Genomic DNA, 18694 nt, shown 5'->3' with positions numbered 1-18694 from the left:
GCTGCAGCCTGGCAGTTAGTAGCACACGTGAGAAACGAGCTCCCGAGCGTCTGAGCCTGAGCCCCCGGGGACCCCACAGCTTCCAGACACTTCCAGGCAGCACACACAGCGGGGCAGCTCTGCCCGGTTCTCTGGCCAAGCCCTCCCCAGCCCTGCAGGGAAAGCACCTCATCTTCCTAAGGAACCTTCTAGAAATGGACGGAAGTCAGTCATACACTTTTAATTCAGATGCTACACTCAACATCCGATTCCAAGGTTGTCACGGAGAGTGGCCAACACGTTCACATCTTCAGAGTGGCTCCTGACGACCAGGCCGAGGGACCATGTGTGCAGTCAGCGGGAGTGGGCAAGCCTGCCGCTGGCACCGTAGCCCAGGGCCGCACCCCGAAGCCAGCTTTGTCTTCTCTTGTTCGAGATACGGCTGGAGCGCTGAAATCCTAGTAGAACTGGCTTCCCATTCAAGATAAACACTTTTTTTTTTTTTTTTGGTACCAACTTAATTCCGGTTTCTGGAGCCAAGGCGGGGAAGGCGTCGGCTCACGGATGCCAGCTCCCCTGGGGCGTCCCGGGACAAGGCCTTCAACATGGACGGTCCCCCAGCACAGAGGGGACACTGACGGCAGAAAGTGACCTTTCACCTATCAGCCTCACCGGCCCTTCTGTCACTGTCACGTAAGATCTTGGAAATCATCACCAAGAGTAAAGGGAACGAAACGTCGGCATTGAAGTAACTGGAAGTGCGCGTCGTGTGAATCCAGGGCAAACCCCCAACGGCCCGGCTTACTTTATGGCTCTCACCCACCAGCGAATGTGGGGAAAGTGAGGGTCTCGGACATCAGCGTTTAATAAACGAAGGAATTTATTATCGACAGGTAAAAACAGCTGGTTACGTGTGGACTGACGTTCAATAATTTATGAGTGTTTCTGACCGGATTTGACTGTAATTTTTCACATGTTCACAAAAGCAGAATTCAACCTTGTGTCCTTTGCTACGGCAGAGTCTCCCTTCCAGGAGTCAGGAACACCCCTTCTTTGTAAGCACAGTCACGGGGGCATGAGGCCGCCTGGCTGTTCTCTGCACCACATTCCCAGAACACCCCAAAATCTGGGGCCGTGATACGGACCATGCAAAGCACGTAAGTTCTGCAGAGCAAGACCTGGTCTAAGCTTTCGTCTGGAGGCTCCAGACACTCTGAGCTCAGCCCCATCCCGGGGGCTGGCAAACACCTCTGACCTTTCAGGGTCAGCATGGCTTCTGAGTCCGACAAGCCCAGGGCAGAGGGTCCAGCGGCCCCATCTGCGGCTGAGCTTATGGTGGGTCCATTGGGGGACAGGGACAGACCCTCACTCGGTGCTGTCGGGGGGATATCCGCTCCCTCCTGGACACTGAGGGAGGGACATCTCGATATAATAGTAAAAATGTGTAAGAGGTCTTTTTTTGCAAATACTTAATTTATAGCTAATAAGATCATTTCAGATAAATAACAGACCATCTACGGCAACAGACAAGATGCAGATGGTAGAAATATATGACTGAGTGGCAGCAACGTCACTAGAAAATTCGATCATGGATGCTCTTTTAGGTGGAACTCCTCGCCAGTGATCTTCGGTAGCCCAGTCTCTCTAGGTCTCTTTATTATAAAGACCGGACACTAGTTAAAGAAGCACAGGGCTTGCCTCAGCCCAGCCTGGCCACACCCCTGAGCCTGGTGCCGTCCCCTCCCTGGGCCGTCCTGGGTCACCTGCTCTGAGCAGGCCCAGCGAGGGCAGCCACCAATCTCTTCAGCCACCAAGTTGTCATGTAAAAAGCACCTCCTCACGCACGTGCTGGAAATAAGCGGTCGCCGAAGGTGGCAGGTCCCCTGCCCGCTGATGCTCACTAGACACTTGCTGAGTGAACGGAGCAGAGGAGACGCACACCAGAGACTTGAGGTCTGCCGGTCACACGTGATGGGGCTAAATCACTTCCCTCCTGCGCTGGTGCTGGCCCCTAGTCGTGAGTTCTGGAACTTTCTAGACAACACACAGGGTAACTTCACGGCAGAGCCTATTAGCAAGTTGATGCAGCTGCCTGCGGAGAAGCACCCCAAGCTGGCTGTTGGACTCAGGAGAGTGGCACACTGCCCTCCCCCATGGGGGGCCAGACTGGCTCCCCTCCCCCACCTTCCTGGGGGGGCGCCGGCAGGGGCGGGACACCGCGCTGCTCAGCATGTTCACCCACGTTTACTCGACTTTCCAGATGGCGATCTTCCCTTCCGCCTTGCCCGACCCGCTCAGCACGTATCTGTCCTCCGCTGAGCACAGGGTCTTCACCGTGTCCACGTGGGCCACCAGCTCCTTTTCCACCGTCTTCCTCTCGGCATCGATCACGTAGATTTTCCCTTTGGACTTTCCCTGTGCCAGGCCTGTGCCACCGACCCAGATCTGCCAGGGAGGAACGGAGGGGGCGTCGGCCACACGCAGACTGGCCCGGGAAGGGAGACCCCTGGAGGTGTGCTTTACCCAGTACACCCCCGCATCCGAGTCCTTCCTGGACAGGCCGCGAGGGGACGCGGCCAGGGCAAGAGCTGGGCCCCGGGGGGGGCGTGGCTCCCCGCCTTACCTGCTTCTTCACCCTGATCATGCAGCTGACCTCGGAGCAGTCCTGGAGGCGAACCGCCTGAGGCCGCTGGGTCAGGTCCTTCAGGCTCCACGTGTAGATGCTGTCGAGGCCGGCACAGGCCGCCCAGAGCTGCTCCTGCTGAAAGACAGGTCACGGTGTGGCTGCCGGTGGCCCTCCGCCCCGGGGGGCCCGCCCAGACAGACGCCACAGCCCGGACAGATACCTCCGGGAGGAGCTGGAAGCTGAGGAAGGACGTGCTGATGTCCTTGAAGTTCTCGCTGACCCTCAGTTCTTGACAAAGGAGTCCGCCGGACGTCATGGCCACGATACTGTTCCCTGTGCCTGCAGAAGGAAGGGCGAGCCTGAGGCCCGGGGGCGCACCCGGGGCCCAGGGATGAAGCCACTCGAAACGTCACCTGGGCAACTGGCAGGTGCCAGCATCAGCCGAGCGCTCCCAGCAGCCCCGGGGGCCGTCTCCCCGCTGCGACTGACAGGGAGCCCGCCACCTGCCACGCCTTCCGAGGCCCCGCAGACCCGTGGGATCACGTTAGCGCTGGGAACCCGTCCCCCACCAAGCCCCAGGCAGTCCTTCCCCCATCGCAGATGAGAATTCAAAGTGACGGTGCCACATGTCACCAAGTGCATCTTCATCTGTGACTCGGAGAACGTCTGTGACCCGAAAGCCACTGCAGCTCGACAGCCTCAGGAGGCTGGGCAGCCCGAGACTTGTCCTGCTGGGACGGCGCCCTGTGCCCCTGACCCCAGCACTGAGGCCGCAGCACCAGCACCCAGACACGGGGACAGGCAGGCGCAGCCTTGGGGGCTGCCCCAGGTGGATGCAGAGAGAGGGGGAGCCCGCAGGCGGCTGTAGGTCCCCTCAGCCACCCCTGGCCGTGGTTGCCCCAAAGACTTGGAAACTCAGCGGGGCTCTCAGTCACAGAAAGCGAGAGCTGCCCTCACCCTCTCCTTCCTGCTTCGACGCTCGGGTCAGGGTGGTCTCCCCCGAGTAAAACCTGGTCCTGCACACGGCCTGTCGGCCAGCTACACCGTTAGCCACTCGGACCAACCAGTGAGGCCCCTGTGATGCCGCGGCTGGCCAGGAACCCCAGGCCCGCCCCTCGGAAGGCACTTCTGGCCCCCAGGGCCCCCGTCAGTGCACTGGACACAGAGCCCCAGAAGAGGCCCCAATAAGAAGGGGCCCGGGACAGGACGAGGCTCCAGAGAGGCTGAGCAGGGCAGCGACAGAGGAGAGCTCCCGTCCCTGGCCTCTCGCATCCCATGGCCGCTGGCGAGCTCCGCCGCGGGAAGGGCAGTACTCCAGTTCACTTTGCAAATGAAGACACGGACTCCAGAGAGGCCACAGCCTGGACCGCGGGGGGTGTGAACAGGTCTGCTTCGCCCTCAGACGCAGGGAGCCCGAGCAAGGGCAGCTGGCCACGCAGCCCTTGGGCAGGACGCGGCCGTCTGAGGTGGCCTTGCTGGGCTAGAGAGGGCGGCCACCGCCGCTCAGGCTCACCTCACCAAATGCCTGGAGAGGAGTGGGGCGCACCGCCTGGCCGGCCCTCCCTGTCAGGTCTGCCTCCGAGCACACCGAGGTCCTCATGTCAGAAGACCCCGACCTGCTCCCAGCATCTGCACTGGTGATGTCTGATGAGGGACCAAGGCTTGCGCTTGGCAGACGCTTCCGACAACACTTGTCAGGCGTGCACTCCCTGTGGCCTGAAGAAAGCCCACGCTTCTCCTTGTCAAAGGGAAACTACTGACTCAATTATTGACTTGGAAGAGAACAGTGACTCTGTCCTCTGTTCACTCCCTCGCTGTCCCTGACACGACCCTTTTATTTAGCACAGTCAGGTCAGCTGTGGTAGTCCAGAATGCAGCCGGGCTGCATGCGCACACACGCACACACATGCACACGCACACGCACGCTGGAGATCAAGCCTGAGACATACGTCCTTGGACAGAGAAGTGAACTCCCACCCTGTAGCCAGACCCAGGCTCTCCTTGCCGGTGCTTCCCGGTTCTCCACGGGACCCTGAGGAAGAAGCTTTCTCGCGCTATGTCCACCTTGCTCAAGGGTCTGGTTTGGGGCTGCCAATGTGTCTGGGAAGAGAAGGAATACCCCCAAAATGAGGGAGCCCAAAAATGTACAAATAATTCTCAAATCTGTGGCCGACTCCTGAACTGTGTATAAACAGAGAAGGCAGAAGCAGAACAGCTCAGAGTTAGAGCTCATTCAGCTAGGAAGGCTGCACACATTCCGCAGGCGTCCCCTTGCGACCCCTTCGCTTACAAAAGCGAAGACTATACATGAGAACGTGTGTCACGTGCTCCAGGATTACGCTCAAAAGTGAAATGTGTTTAACCCAGAAAAGCGGAACACCAAGCCTCTGCAGGATTAGGACTGGCCAGTAAGTGGTTCAGTGACCTTCCGGAACAAAGCCTAATGGTCTCTAAAGAAGGCTGTAATTCGGTCTCCTAGACGTGTCCACCACGGCCAGGATACGACAAGAACTCCTGCACATGTGACGCACGAGGACACGAAGGCAGCAGAAGAAACAGCACACAGAAGCAGACCCACCGATGACCCAGGATCCGGCAGAGAACGACCTCGACCAACAATTACAAATAAACTGAAAAACTCACAGGAAGACAGAGGACGGGTGGACATAAAGACTTTAGAAGAGAAATGGAAATTTGGGGGGCTGAAATGAAAATTTGCTGGACAGGTCCAGCAGCAGACAGGACACAGATGGTGAAACGTTCAGGTCTTCCCCAAGCTCGAAGGAAAGGAAGGAAGGAATCACAGCTGTGGGGAGGCCTGAGCGACATGGTCCGTCGCCTACTGTATCAGAACATTATTGTATATGTTCACAGCACACTCTGACTCTAGAATACGTGTGTGTGTACGTTCACACACACACACACACACACACACAATGAAAATCCCAGAAGACATGGAGAAAGAATACAAAAGAAATACTGAAGGGAACGGTGAAAAGTCTCCGTCGCTCGTGAAAGTAAACCACAAGCGAGACAGACGTGAAGACCTTCACACCTGAGCACGCTTCAGCCTGACGTGTGAAGAGCAAAGACAGCCCCTCGTGCAGCCTCGGGGCCCAGACATGATGTGTTCAGCCAAACAACAGGAATGACTTCTCATCAGGAATACACAAACCTACATGACAACGGAAAGAGATTTCTAAACCGTGGGGGGATCCAGTCCGTCAGCCTGGAATTTGCTTACAGCAGACTCAGGTCATAAGAAATTCTAAGGGAGATGCTTAATGCTAAGGGAAGCATTGCCTGATGGAAACCACGAACGGACCTCTCCAGAAGTGGTTAAATATATAGGCAAAAATCAGTACTTATGCAAAAATTTTAAAAAATATTTTTGGGGGACGCCTGGGTGGCTCAGTTGGTTAAGCAGCTGCCTTCAGCTCAGGTCATGATCCCGGCGTCCTGGGATCGAGTCCCGCATCAGGCTCCTTGTTCCGCAGGGAGCCTGATTCCCCCTCTTCCACTCTGTCTGTGCGCTCGCTCTCTCTCTCTCTCTCTGTCTCTGACAAATAAATAAAAAAAATCTTTAAAAAAAAAATATTTTTGGAAGGGGGTGCCTGGGTGGCTCAGTGGGTTAAAGCCTCTGCCTTCGGCTCGGGTCATGATCTCAGGGTCCTGGGATCGAGCCCCGCTTCGGGCTCTCTGCTCAGCGGGGAGCCTGCTTCCTCCTCTCTCTCTGCCTGCCTCTCTGATGCTTGTGATCTCTGTCTGTCAAATAAATAAAATCTTTAAAAAAAATTTTTTTTGGAGGTTTATCACACAAAAAGATACTGCTTCGAACAACAGTAGCCAAGGGGCAGGAAGAGGTCAGTGGAACTGCCGATGCGGCCGGGAGCTCCCCACGTTTCGCGTTCAGGCTGCCGATCGCAATCCTTCGAGCAACCATGAGAAAGTGAGACCAAACAATGGAGAGCTAAGATGACGCTGAAGTAAATCAAATATGAAAAGTCCTCCTTTCCTGCTCTCTTTTAGACGGAGTAACAGAAGCGAAGGAGAAAGGTGGGACAGGGAGGGGTGCGGGGGCGGCGGGCCCCGCGTGAGCTGTGGGCACGGCGCTCGGAGCCAGCGGACCGGCACGCAGACGTTTCTGCACAGCACACGCGCACACACGCGGGGCACACGTGCACCGACGCACGCCTGGGAAGGCACTGTGGCCACCGGGGGAGGCTGCCGCCACACACCGCCACGAGGGCGTCGACGGTAAGAGCCAGCGGGTTTGGTGAAGACGCCAGCGACCCAGAACCCTCCTACGCGGCTGGCGGGAGCGGCACGCAGGGCAGCAGCTTTGAAGGAGAGTCTGACGGCGTCTCTAAGGGGTAAACACGGGGTAACTCCTGGGTGCCATTGTGGGATAATCGCACAAGCACATCGACCTCCCCAAAAGGAGCTGTAGCCAAACATCGCAGGTGGCCCTGAGCACACGAGACTCGCCAACCGCGCGGCCACAGGGTCCGTGCAGGAAAGGCCCGGGACAGGTGACACGGCGGCAGAATCCACAATGGGTTCCCTGTGGGCGGGCGCTGCCCGGAACGCGGCGCAGGGGAGCCCCCCGCGGTGGTGGAAATGCCTGGGCCCCTGGGTGGTGATGTATGCTTTGGTCCACAGCCAACAAACGACGAGGTCATGCCTTTTACCTCGTGTAAAACAGGCTTCGAGTCCAGAAAGCCGTGCTCGTGACCATGGCCCTGGCGTGTGGCACAGCCGGGGAAGGCTTGGAAGTGCAGGCGGCACCTGGGCTCTGGGAGGCTCAGAGATGCAGGACCCGCGCCTCCAGCCCCAGCGTCTGCTGGTCCCCGTCACAGCCCGGCAGGGTGCCCCGCCCAGCTCCACAGACACTCCCGGGGTCTGGGTGGAGGCGCGCCCGGCAGGGGGGACGTGGGCCACACACAGAGTGACTGGGCCACAGAGGGCTCCTGGAAGGAGCAGTGATGATTCCCGGGGCACGAGCTGCATTCACGCCCCAAGCAGGGCTCAGCGAGAGCAGAGGCGAGCAGCAGGGAGAGGCACAGTCGCCGGCGTCCTGAGGAGGCCCGAGAAGCCGCCAGCACAGGAGGGGAGCAGGGAGCCCGCAGGCACAGAGCAGGCCCCGCCGGCAGGTGGGAAGACGCAGCACAGGAAATCGGCCGCGAGCTCGCGTTCCGTGTCCTCTCCCTGGAGCCGGGGGACAGCGGGGGCCCGAGGACTTACAGCACCAGAGGCAGCCGTCATGCAGGCTGATGGATGAGAGCCTGCCGCCGGGCAGCTGGAACCTGTCGGTCACCCGCAGGGTGCTCGCATTCCACGCCAGGATGGTCCCGTCCGTGCTGCTCGAGTACACCTTGCTGGGGGTGTGAACACAACGTAAGTTCGGCGGCAACACGCCCAGAGCCCAGAGTCCCCGTCCCGCCCCAGCAAACGCTGCCCGCTGGACAGAACAAGGCATTACGTCGGGACCCACGCAGCAGGCACAGGTGGTCTCCTGAGGGTGCCTCTCGTCGCCCCGCAGCGTCTGCTGCCCGCTCTGCAGAACCGCGACACGACCACAGAGTCAAGTCTAGCCCCTGACGCGGGGCACCAGCCGGTGCGAGGCGGGGCCCCTTCACCTCCCAAGAGCGATTAATCTTCAGCTCAGCTCCTTATGTTCTAAGCCGGGCCCCACAAGGACAGGCGGTGCCCCGAAAACTCAGGGGACAAGGCATGGAGGACAGCAGCCGAGCTGGGGGTGCCTGTGCCCCGTGACCGTGCTCCCCGAGCCGCCGCCGCCTTCCTAGAGGGAAATGGGACCCCTCCGCGCTCTCCACTCTCCCTGGGCCACCTGCTGTGTGCCAGGCCCGGTTCTAAGCACAGGACCCACAGCAAAGACAGGACAGATGGGTTCCAGCCTCTGAGCAGATGTGCTGAACACGGCGAGGACAGCGGAGGAAGCAAGTACACGTGACAGACCGCACCGGATCCCCAAATAGACAGGCGGGGTCCTAACCCCCAGGGCCTCAGAGTGCGGGGCCTTCAGGGAGGCATTCGAGTCAAAGTTAACGGTGGGGCCCGAACCCAGCGTGACTGGCGTCCTTACAGGGGAACCTGCGACACGGGCGAGCAGGGCCACGTGGCAGCCGCGCTCACCCTGCAGGTGGCCCACAGGAGCGACCCGCTCCCCCGTGCTCAGGACCAGAAACGAGTGGGAACATCACCCAACTTGGCTCGCGACGGACCTGCTTGCTTCGCTCTACATGGCCGGCCTGGCCCCCGCAGGCCATCACCCGCCGTGACTGGGACCCCCCACCGGCTCAGCGCTCACCACCCACCCGGGAGCCCCAGGGCCCCTTCCCCGTCACGGAGCCCGGTGGTACCTGGGCGTCCCGCTCTGCACGGCCAAGTCCGTGACGCCGGAGCGGTGGTCGGTGAGCTGCTTGTTGCAGGACATGCTGTGGACGTTGATGATGTAGATGACCGAGTCCTCGGAGCCGACCCACACCTGGTTCTGCTCCGCCATCACCATGCAGTTCTGACACAGGCCGGGGAGAGACACCGTCAGCCGCGCGGTCCCAGCCTCTGCCTCGCTGCCCCCCAACCCCGCACCTCCGCTCCGGGGCACACGGGGGCCATTCCTGTGCACCCCGGTCATGTTCTGTCCACGGACCAGTGTGTAAACTCGTTACATAGTTTTTTCCCCAAGATTCTATTTATTTGACAGAGGGAGAAAGAGCAGCAGAGGGAGGAGAAGCAGACTCCCCACGGAGCAGGGAGCCTGATGCGGGGCTCGATGCCAGGACCCCGGGAGCATGACCTGAGCCGAAGGCAGACAGTAAACCCACTGAGCCACCCAGACGCCCCAGTTTTATTTAGCTTGTGAGAGTGAGAGCATGAGCTGGGGGAGGGGCATGCTGAGTCACCCAGCCACCCCTAAAAATTGGTAGTTGTAATTTTACCAGTAAATATTCCCATAAATTAAAAAAGGAAGCTAGCTTACTAATTTCAGAATTAATCATTTGAAAAAGCCCTTTCTAGGGGTGCCGAGGAGGCTCAGTCGTTAAGTGTCTGCCTTCAGCTCAGGTCATGATCCCAGGATCCTGGGATCGAGACCCGCGTCGGGCTCTCTGCTTGGGGTGGGGGGGGCCTGTGTCTGCGTCTCCCTCTGCCCCTCCCCCGGCTTGTGTTTCTGCTCCTTCTGTCTTTCTGTCAAATAAATAAATAAGATCTTTAAAAGAAAAAAAGTTTACTTGTTTGATACCAAAACTAGTAAGTATTAAAAGAAAAAAGAAGCTCTTTCTCTTAAAGTATCTACCTGAGAACTGGTATAATTTTAGTAAATGTTTTTCTTTAGTGGCCCAAAGATACCTCAGGTAAACTGCTGTGAACGTCAAGTTTCAGGAGAGACAGTGTCTCCTTGAGACAAGTGTCCGAGTTTCTTTCTTGTGAAACGGGACGGAGTACCTCAGGGACAGCAGGAGGGGGTGTTCCCGGAAGCGGGGGAACTTGCCGCACTGCGGGACTGTTGTTACTTGGCCTGCCTGGGGGCAGCAGAGACGGCCCTGTAATGTGGCCTTTTGATTTTATTTTAGCTAGGATTTTAAGTTATTCTCTTATTAACACGTCACTCGGAAATGCACATCACTAAGATGCCACAGCAAAAAACTAAATTTAGAATGCACGGGATTTCCTCAACTGCTGTTTGGTCTCGCGCACTACTGGACCTTAGTAAATATCTTATCTAGACCCTGTTACTTTATGGGCTGAGGCTCCCTATGTGGTTACGGGGGAGTAGTTCAGTAACCTCACAGTCTTGCCAGCGTGAGGTCTGCTGCCGGCGCGGTGAAGAATGCGCCCGGCGCCCAGCAACGCGTGCCTGAATTCATCGTGTTTCTGTTGGTCGCAGCCGTTTGGAAAGCCCAGACTGGGCCCCAGGTGGCCACATTATTTTAAGTGATGGGACGTGGCCACCAAAGTTGACACTAAGTGATGCTGGACGCTGGGGTCCCTAACCCCACTGGACCGTTCTCCTGCTAGAGGAGGAGGGAGGGGGAGGACCTCCCAGCGGCACCTCCCGGGGCAGCAGCTTCTTCGCTGAGAGCGTCCCGAGCAGATGCCTCGTCCCGAGCAGATGCCTCCCACCAGGCGGTCGGCGGGAACGTACCCTGAGCTGGGGGTTGCTGTGGAAGCAGGCCCCGGGGAGCACGTGAAACGTGCCCGCAGTGGCCCAATGCGAAGGCCCTGGTGCCTGCGGGTGCCCCACCATGCAGCGCAAGATAAGACCTGGTTTCTAACCCCACAGACGTGAAAACACTGCACACGTCTGCTTGGGATAGGGGACGCGGGTACGAGACAGGACCCCGGATCCGCGTCACTGACCTCCATCCTCGGGTTCCAGGCTGGGGGGCGGCTGAGCCACCGTCTGCTCACGCACGGACGCTAACAGGCTAGAGCAGGTGCGCGGCTAGTGCAACCGAACAGGCCGATGCTGTCGGGCAACGTGTACCCCACCACTGTTGACCGGTGGATGCGTCTATCCTTCCGGAACGCACGGCCCGACCCGGGCAGCCGCCGCGTCGGAGGGCACGGCGCTCACTCACCACCTTGGAATTGCCCGCTTTAAAGCAGTGCTGGTGGACTGTCCAGGAGGAGGCGTCAAACACGGTCACTTTGCCCTCGCTCAGAGCACACCACAGCTTGGGGCGGGCGTCCTCCACTTTCTCTGCTGGGTCCAGGTGCCCTGAGGGAGGAAGCAACCCAAACACGTCTTTAAAGGGAAGCCGGTGACACCATTCCTCGGGTGCCGCCTGGGGCCCTGCGTGTGCCAGGCCCCGTGCCCACGGGGGACACGCCGACTGACCAGAGAACGACATGGACAGCGGGCAGGGCCCCCGGCCAGGGCGGCTTCCCCGAGCCGGGGTCTGGAGGATGGGCGGGTGGTCTCCGAAGACCAGCAGCCCGAGCGGGGACCGGGAGCAGGGGTGTGCCGGGGACGAAGGCAGGAGGGCGGCGGTGGGCGAGCCGGGGCGGGAGCCGTCGCGCAGCCCGTGTGCGCCCCCACCCCACGACTGCTGCGCACACGTCCCCTGGCTACGAGTCCCCACACACACTGCATCTCGGCCATTCGAACGGTGTGAAGATTCTGGGTTTGGGGCCGTGACTGGCCTGCACTCCCCTGACGGCACAGGCTCTCATGGCCATGCATGTGGAGGGCGTCTTCTGGGAGCCGGCGTTCCGCTCGCTTGCCTCGGAGCTGGGCGGGGCTCCTCTCTGCGACTTGGGCCTGTTGTCGGCTCTGCTGTGTTACCAACATGCTATCCACGTCCAGAAGACCCTGTTCACTCTCTTCAAAGGGTCCTTTTTTTTTTTTTTAAAGATTTTACTAGAGAGTGAGTGAGCAAGAGAGCACAAGCAGCAGAGGGAGAGGGAGAAGCAGACTCCGCGGAGCAGGGAGCCCGATGCGGGGCTCGATCCCAGGACTCTGAGATCATGACCTGAGCTGAAGGCAGACTCTTCACCGAGTGAGCCCACAGGTGCCCAAAAAGTGTCTTTAAAGTCCATCATCTTCACAGTCAAATCCACCAATGTCTTCCTGGCTAGCACTTCTGCACGGTTTCCTTCTCTACCCCGAGGTCAAGGTCATGGCCCTCTGTGTTGGCTGCTAGAAGTTTGCCTGCCTCACTTGTCAGTGCCTCCCCAGGTACCTTCCCGTCCGCTGGGAACTGACTGCGTGACCTGAGGTGTGGCCAAGGGATGCACGATGTCCCAGCGTCATTTATGGTGACGACTGCCTTTCCCTCAAACCCCTGCTCGGTCATATCCCCTCCGGCACTGATCAAGGAAGCATAAATGTGTCGATCTCTCTGGGGTATTCATCCCACAGCTTCCAGGCCCCCTTGGGGAGATGCGGCCCCACAGAGTCAGCCCCACCAGCGACTGGGATGCTTTGAGGCTGGGTGGCGGCGCTGGAGAGCCGGCTCCGGAGCGCTCGGGCAGCACTGGAGTCCGGAGCCACCACTAACGGCTTTACCCGGCTCCCCTTCTCAGCAGGTCCTGACTGGGCTTGTCCCTCTTGCCTCTCAGCGCTGGCCGCAGCCCCACTCCGGTCCTCGCTCCTCAGAGACGGGCAGACACTCCACGGGACAAGGGCTCCACCACTCTTCACGGTGGCCCTTCTGGACGCTCTCAGAGTCACCCAGCCCGTCGTGACGGGAGGCCCGGGACCAGTCGGTGTTCATGTGCAGGAAGCCGACAAGGTCTGAAATACTCATTTATCCAGACACCAGGACGACACTGTCTCCGTCCGTGGTGTCAGAGTCAACAGGAGCCCTGACTGCAGGCGTCCTGCCCGTCTCCAGGGGCACGAGGTCCGACCGGGCTCTGTCCTCCTCCACGTTCCGTCTGTCACTTTGTGGGGTCCTCGTCTGCCGGGGAACGACTTTGCCACCGAGCGGCCATTTGTCCCTCTGGAACCGGAGAGCTGGGGGACACTGTGCAGGCAGAACTGAGGGGACAGGGGAGCACGGCGCGGTGATCATGGTCGCTCACTGCACCCTCTGTGAGCCCAAGCCAAGCGCCCGGACGCGGGTTCTTTCCTGCCCAGAATGAGGTCCTTTGTTTCCCGGCTCCGTGAGCCGCGAGCAACCCTCCTGCCGCAGTCCCGACAAGGAGGGCTTCTGTGAAGGCGTCCTCGTCCCGCTCAGACCTGCAGCGGCGCCCGTTCCTGTCTGGCCTTCGTGCTGCTGCAGCCTGCGGGGAGCCGGGGGGCCCGTGTGCGGGAGTCGGGCTGCACAGCCGCGCGCCAGGAAGATCAGCCGTGTCCTCGGACGCGCCCAGACGCGCCCGCATGCCCACAGCTCGAGAGGAGATCCGGGGCACAGCCGTCGGGACAGCAGGCCCAGATCAAGCGCCCCCGGAGGAAAGGGTGTGAGTGTGAGCGCTGTCCAAACTGTAGAGCACCGTGCGGCATGAGGGACCGCTGAGCAGAGCAGAGTCCCCATGGGGTGCCCCCCAACTCCCTATCAGTCCCCGTGGGCCCCCAGCTGCCGCCTCCCTGACGCAGTCGGGGGGTTTCTACTTATTGAGTGAGCTCGGCAGCCGCTCGTGGACTCGACCTCGTGAAGACCAGAGCTGGGGGAGCCCGCAGAGACCCTGGGTCCCCACGGACACTACATCACGTCCTGCCCCCTTCGCGTCAGGGCTGACCTCAGACACAGACCCAAAGTCCCCGGAGTGCTGAGAAGGGCAGCCGGAAGCCAGCGGCTCTGCTCACCCGGGGTGTACAGCAAGACGTCCACGGCGCGGGGCAGAGTCTCTCCCGCCGAAGGGTTGATCTTGTGCTTCAGGGTCTCCGAGGTCGTCTTTGGAACCGCCGTGGGCACTGAAATGCAAGTGCTCTGTTAGCGTCCTATTCTCCGGGAAACTCTCTGCTCTCTCCGGGAGCTTCCGACGCTTGGCCCCAGACCCGAGAGTAAGGCATCCCCATCCTGGCACCCCCCACACCCCGCTGCGAGTGCGGACCACAGGCAAGATGGGGACGCCGCTCACATCCCAGCTGGGAACCAGTGTGACCTCTGTCTGCACTTGGCCATCGCTGATTATCCACTAAAGACAAGACCTTAGCTGTTTCCCAGTGACGAAACCGAGACAACTAGCCCGAGAGCTGTCTCTCAGCCTGGGCCCTGTGGCCACCTCTGGCCATGGCTGTGGTGGCTGTGGGGACGGACCCGGGCACTGAGGGACAGCCAGCAGCAGCCTGGGTGCCCCAGCGGATGCCACATCCGCCCCAACCACAGATGTCTCCAGCTTCCCCCAGTGCCTCCCCGCCGGGTTGGGTGCAGCATTTCATAAGTTTAACTTTTAGATCTTCCATCCTGAGCAGACCCCAGGCTGCTGACAGAAGCCGGGCTTCCTGCCTCGATCCTGTCAAGCTTTGCTCACCCGAGAGCAGTTCTTGTGGGTGACGAGGGGTCAGGGACACTGAGCCGAGACCACCTGCCTTGACCACATGGAGCCAAGTGGACAATTAGAGCAAGCCGGCAGGCGCTGGTGGCCGCCAAGGTGACGGTGTGCCTCGTCTGTAAAGGAGTCAGAAGGCTTTGGCAGAGAACTGAGATAAAGAGCTAAACTGGAGTGTTTGATTTTGTTCCTAATGAAAAAAATAACAACCGCTGGGGCGCCTGGGTGGCTCAGTGGGTTAAAGCCTCGCCTTTGGCTCAGGTCATGATCCCAGAGTCCTGGGATCGAGCCCCGCGTCAGGCTCTCTGCTTAGTGGGGAGCATTCTTCCCCCTCTCTCTCTGCCTCTCTGCCTCCTTGTGATCTCTGTCAAATAAAAAAATAAGAAGCCACCAATGTCTGCTTCTAAGACTGTTGACAAGAGCCCCTCCCGGTCCCTTCTGCTGGGGTTGCAGTGACCAGAGCATCCTGCCTGCTCCCAGAAAAGGGGGTTCTGGGATGGGGGGTTCCAGGACAGTGGGGGAGGGTCTGCAATACAGGACGGGGGATTCTGGGACCAGGCAGCATCAGCGATCCCACAGACGGCGACAGATGTGACAAAGGGCGACATGCACCAAAGCAAATCAACACTTAGATGTGTTTTTTCTGAATCTGGAAAAACATTTTACTTACATACTTATTTATTTATTTATTTTAAAGATTTTTCTTTATTCATCTGACACAGAGAGATCACAAGTAGGCAGAGAGACAGGCAGAGAGAGAGGGGGAAGCAGGCTCCCCACTGAGCAGAGAGCCCAATGTGGGGCTCAATCCCAGGACCCTGGAAGCATGACCTGAGCCGAAGGCAGAGGCTTTAACCCACTGAGCCACCCAGGTGCTCTGGAAGAACATATTTTTTAAAAAGCCAGCGTCCCCAGCTGTGTGCCCAGGAGCCAGGACAGCATGCGCAAACAGAACCCACCAGTGCGTGTGCCCAGCATTGTTTGCAACAAACAACCCACACGGTCAGCTGATGATGGTGAGCTGAGGGGTCCACCCGCACAGCGGTGCTTAGCCCCAGGATGGAGTGACACAGGACACCTGCTCCAGGACAGGCTCTGAAAGCAGCTTAAGGAAAGACACCCCTCTCAGAAGGACACATGCTGGAGGAGGCGCGTATGAGAAACGCCCAGAACAGGCAAATCCAGAGAGAGAGAGAGAGAGAGAGGGGCTCAGTGGTTGCTTGGGGGCTGTGTGGCTCCTACGTGGTACAGGGTCTCTTTCTGGGCGATGAAGGTGTCCTAACATTCCCTCTGGTGATGCTGCACTCGCCCGTGAGTGCGCTAGAACCACGGAGCTGTGCACCGTCCCTGAGTACGGTGTGAAAATTCCATCTCAGCAAAGCCGTGATTTAAGGAAACAGCGCATACAAACAGGACTAGAGATGGTCCTCCGTGGTTCGCGTCCGTGGTTCACCTGTTTCATGAACTTGATGTTGTTGGACCTAACACAGGGCGACCACGGCTCGGAGTGATGGTAGCAGGTAAGCAGTCCCCCTGTTCTATGCAAATCACAGGACTGCTCGCTTCTAGATCATTTAAAAATTGAAATACACAGAAGTAGCTAAAATGATGCATAAAGTTGTTCCTACCCATTTGCTATTTCCTAGACTTAAAAATCCACCCCTGACAAATTAAAACAGCCCACCACGACCAGTGTCCGTATGGCTTCCAGAATGTGAGAGCCCGGACTCAGTGTGCACGCAGGTGATCAGAGAACTCCCAACGGGGGAAACTGACCACATCCAGGGCAAGAAAAGACCCGTCCACCCGGGGCCTCCGCTGGGGCTCCAGTCGATACACCGCACGCACACGGCTCTCCGGGGGGCGCATTCGTGACACACAGCGACCTCGCCAAGGACTCCGCGAGCCACTCAGCAGCCATCCACCGATCCCCAGCACACATGACCAGCTGCCAGAGAGCTGTTGCTGGCAACTAAGAGCCCCGGCAAACAGCACCCAGCGTGTGTGGGACGTCACTCAGAGCTCAAGGGGGAAGCCCCTCCGTGGGTCCTGGTAGGTGCAGAGCGCCCCGGGAAGAGGACAGAAGGACGCGTGTGACGCAGAAATCCGCGCGTTGAAGTGTAAAAAGGGGAAAAGTGAGACATTCAGGATCAGCTCTCACGGCAGCCGGACAAAACTCCGGCAGGCACAGTCGGGGCACCACGGCTCTGGCGCACACCCAGATAAAACTCCGGAAGGCACAGTCGGGGCACCACGGCTCTGGCGCACACAAGCTCTGCTTACTTTCATTCTTCATCCTGTCGAAGTGAGACAGCTTGGAGGCGGCGTAGATGGCGCCGGGCGACGGCAGCGTGCCCACCACGGCGTCCATCAGCAGGACGTGCGTCAGCGCCTGCTGGATGTACTGCGGGTCCTGCGGGAGAGAGGCGCTCGTTTCTACGCAGTCAGCAAAATGCCTGCCAGGCCTGGGGACATTACAGCCAACACCACCTTCGAAAAAGCACGTTTGCCCAGGCCGCTCGGACGGCGGATGCGAGGGGCCGATGTCACGGGACTGCTTTTGTCCGTCCGAGTTAAGCAAACCCTGGTTGCTTATAGCCGGGGTCGGCCCATGTGTTCTGCAGCTACGTGGGCTCCATGGGCCTTGGGATTTCTGTGGCAACCGCTCAGCTCTGCGGCTGCGGCTTGAATAGCCAGAGATGGTCTGTGGCCCGCGGGCTCTAGCTGGACTGTACCGTTTGTGTGAAATAAAGCAGCGGGCGTAAGAGTAGATGGATGGTCTGAAAGTCACGGAACATTCCAAACCCGGCCAGGTCCTGGGCCCCCTCCCCACTCCAGACAAACGATACCTGCCGTAGCCGCGGTCTGGGCCCCGGTTACCGACTCCCTCGCGAGGGCCAGTGCTCCCGTGGGCATGTCTGTGCTTTCTAATGTTTGCCCCTGGGGGGGGGCTGCCTCCCCCACCTTCCCCCGATGACCAGGGGCCACGCACCCCTCTGCGGCCCCTGAGCTGCCGCCCGTGTGAGTTCCCATCCACGCTCTGCGCACGCGGCTGCGGCTGCTGGCTGGGTCTAGGCAGCCGGACCCTCTGCCCCACCAGCGCCCCATGTGGGCCTCCATCCATGGGCCCTTCGTGCCCGCACCATCCTCGCTGCGTGTACTCAAAGCCACCCGTGTGGCCCAAGTCAGTGGAAACACACAGATCCCTAGGCTGTAAGTGCAAGTCCAGCAGATGACGCGCCCCGGCCAGACCTCTGGTCCTGGGGGGCGGGGGGCGAGGGGTGGAGGAGGAGGCGGCTGGAGCACGGAGTGCCCAGAAGACCCAACTCAGGCCTCGGGGTCCGGCCTCGTTCCTCCAGTGTCCCCAGATGCCACGGGCCACGCCCTAGGCCACCAAACCACGGCATCTCCAGTGCCTCTAGAGGGACCTCATCTGACCCGACGTGAGCTCGTAGGGCCACGCCCGAGCCCGAGACGAGCCGGGGGTTGGGATGAGCAGGCGTGCGCGCCCCCAGACCTTGTGGTCGTCGGCCAGCTTCTTCCCGGCCCACATCTCCTTCACCATCAGGTGCCACAGGTCACACTCCGTCTTCAGGTTAGCCTCAAACACTTCTTTCTTGGACACTGTTTTAATTTTTAAAGTGGGTATTCTCAGAAGCAGAAAAGCTACGGTGGTACTTCTCACTTCCTGTGGACGCAGAAAAAAGAAGAAGCAGGTAGAGAGGTGTCCCCTGGTGGGAACTCAGGTCGGCAAGGGAAAGTGGCAGAGCTGCCGTCTGGAGATCCCCGCTGCCCTGTGCGCACGCGCCCTGTACGCACTGCCTGGGCCCCCAGCGGCGGCACCCGACCGGGAAGGCAGGCCCAGGACCGAGGGGGCAGAGCTGGGGCTGGCCGGGGCGCAGGACAGGGTGCCCCAGGCGGAGCCTGGTCCCGGGCGGGAGGAGAGGGACGGCCCTGGAGAGGGGCCTCCATGTGACCATGCTGTCAGACACCAGTCCCAGCGACTGGACCCCCACCCGTGTCTGAGAGTTCACGGGCTTTCCTGGCCGACCCAGGCCATGACCTATCGGCACAGCCGCACAAAGGCTCTCGTCCGCGGGGTTCAAACAGGGTTCACTCACTCCTGCC

At 59.6% G+C, this 18694-nt stretch overlaps 1 protein-coding gene across 6 annotated transcripts in view; it reads right to left on the bottom strand.

Annotated features, from left to right (window-relative positions):
- Positions 1–841: 841 nt before the first annotated feature.
- Positions 842–18694, bottom strand: part of DENND3 (DENN domain containing 3) — a 50160-nt gene continuing 32307 nt past the window's right edge. For 4 of the 6 annotated variants that reach the window (XM_045078193.1, XM_045078196.1, XM_013051803.2 and 1 more), the window contains 9 exons: positions 18084–18254; positions 16850–16979; positions 13881–13988; positions 11209–11348; positions 8989–9143; positions 7850–7983; positions 2826–2944; positions 2603–2740; positions 842–2424 (listed from right to left, as the gene is read on the bottom strand). In XM_045078193.1, the coding sequence (XP_044934128.1) occupies positions 2224–2424; positions 2603–2740; positions 2826–2944; positions 7850–7983; positions 8989–9143; positions 11209–11348; positions 13881–13988; positions 16850–16979; positions 18084–18254 (1296 nt within the window). In that variant the 3' untranslated portion in view covers positions 842–2223. The remainder of the gene's footprint in view (positions 2425–2602; positions 2741–2825; positions 2945–7849; positions 7984–8988; positions 9144–11208; positions 11349–13880; positions 13989–16849; positions 16980–18083; positions 18255–18694) is intronic. The other 2 variants (XM_045078194.1, XM_045078195.1) reach the window with 2 other exon arrangements.

The sequence above is a fragment of the Mustela putorius genome, unplaced genomic scaffold (assembly GCF_011764305.1).
Source record: "Mustela putorius furo isolate JIRA1106 unplaced genomic scaffold, ASM1176430v1.1 tig00000228_pilon_pilon_pilon, whole genome shotgun sequence".
Classification (NCBI taxonomy): Eukaryota; Metazoa; Chordata; class Mammalia; order Carnivora; family Mustelidae; genus Mustela; species Mustela putorius.
The sequence above is the reverse complement of the archived record's forward strand: the minus strand, read 5'-3'. Positions and strand labels throughout refer to the sequence as shown.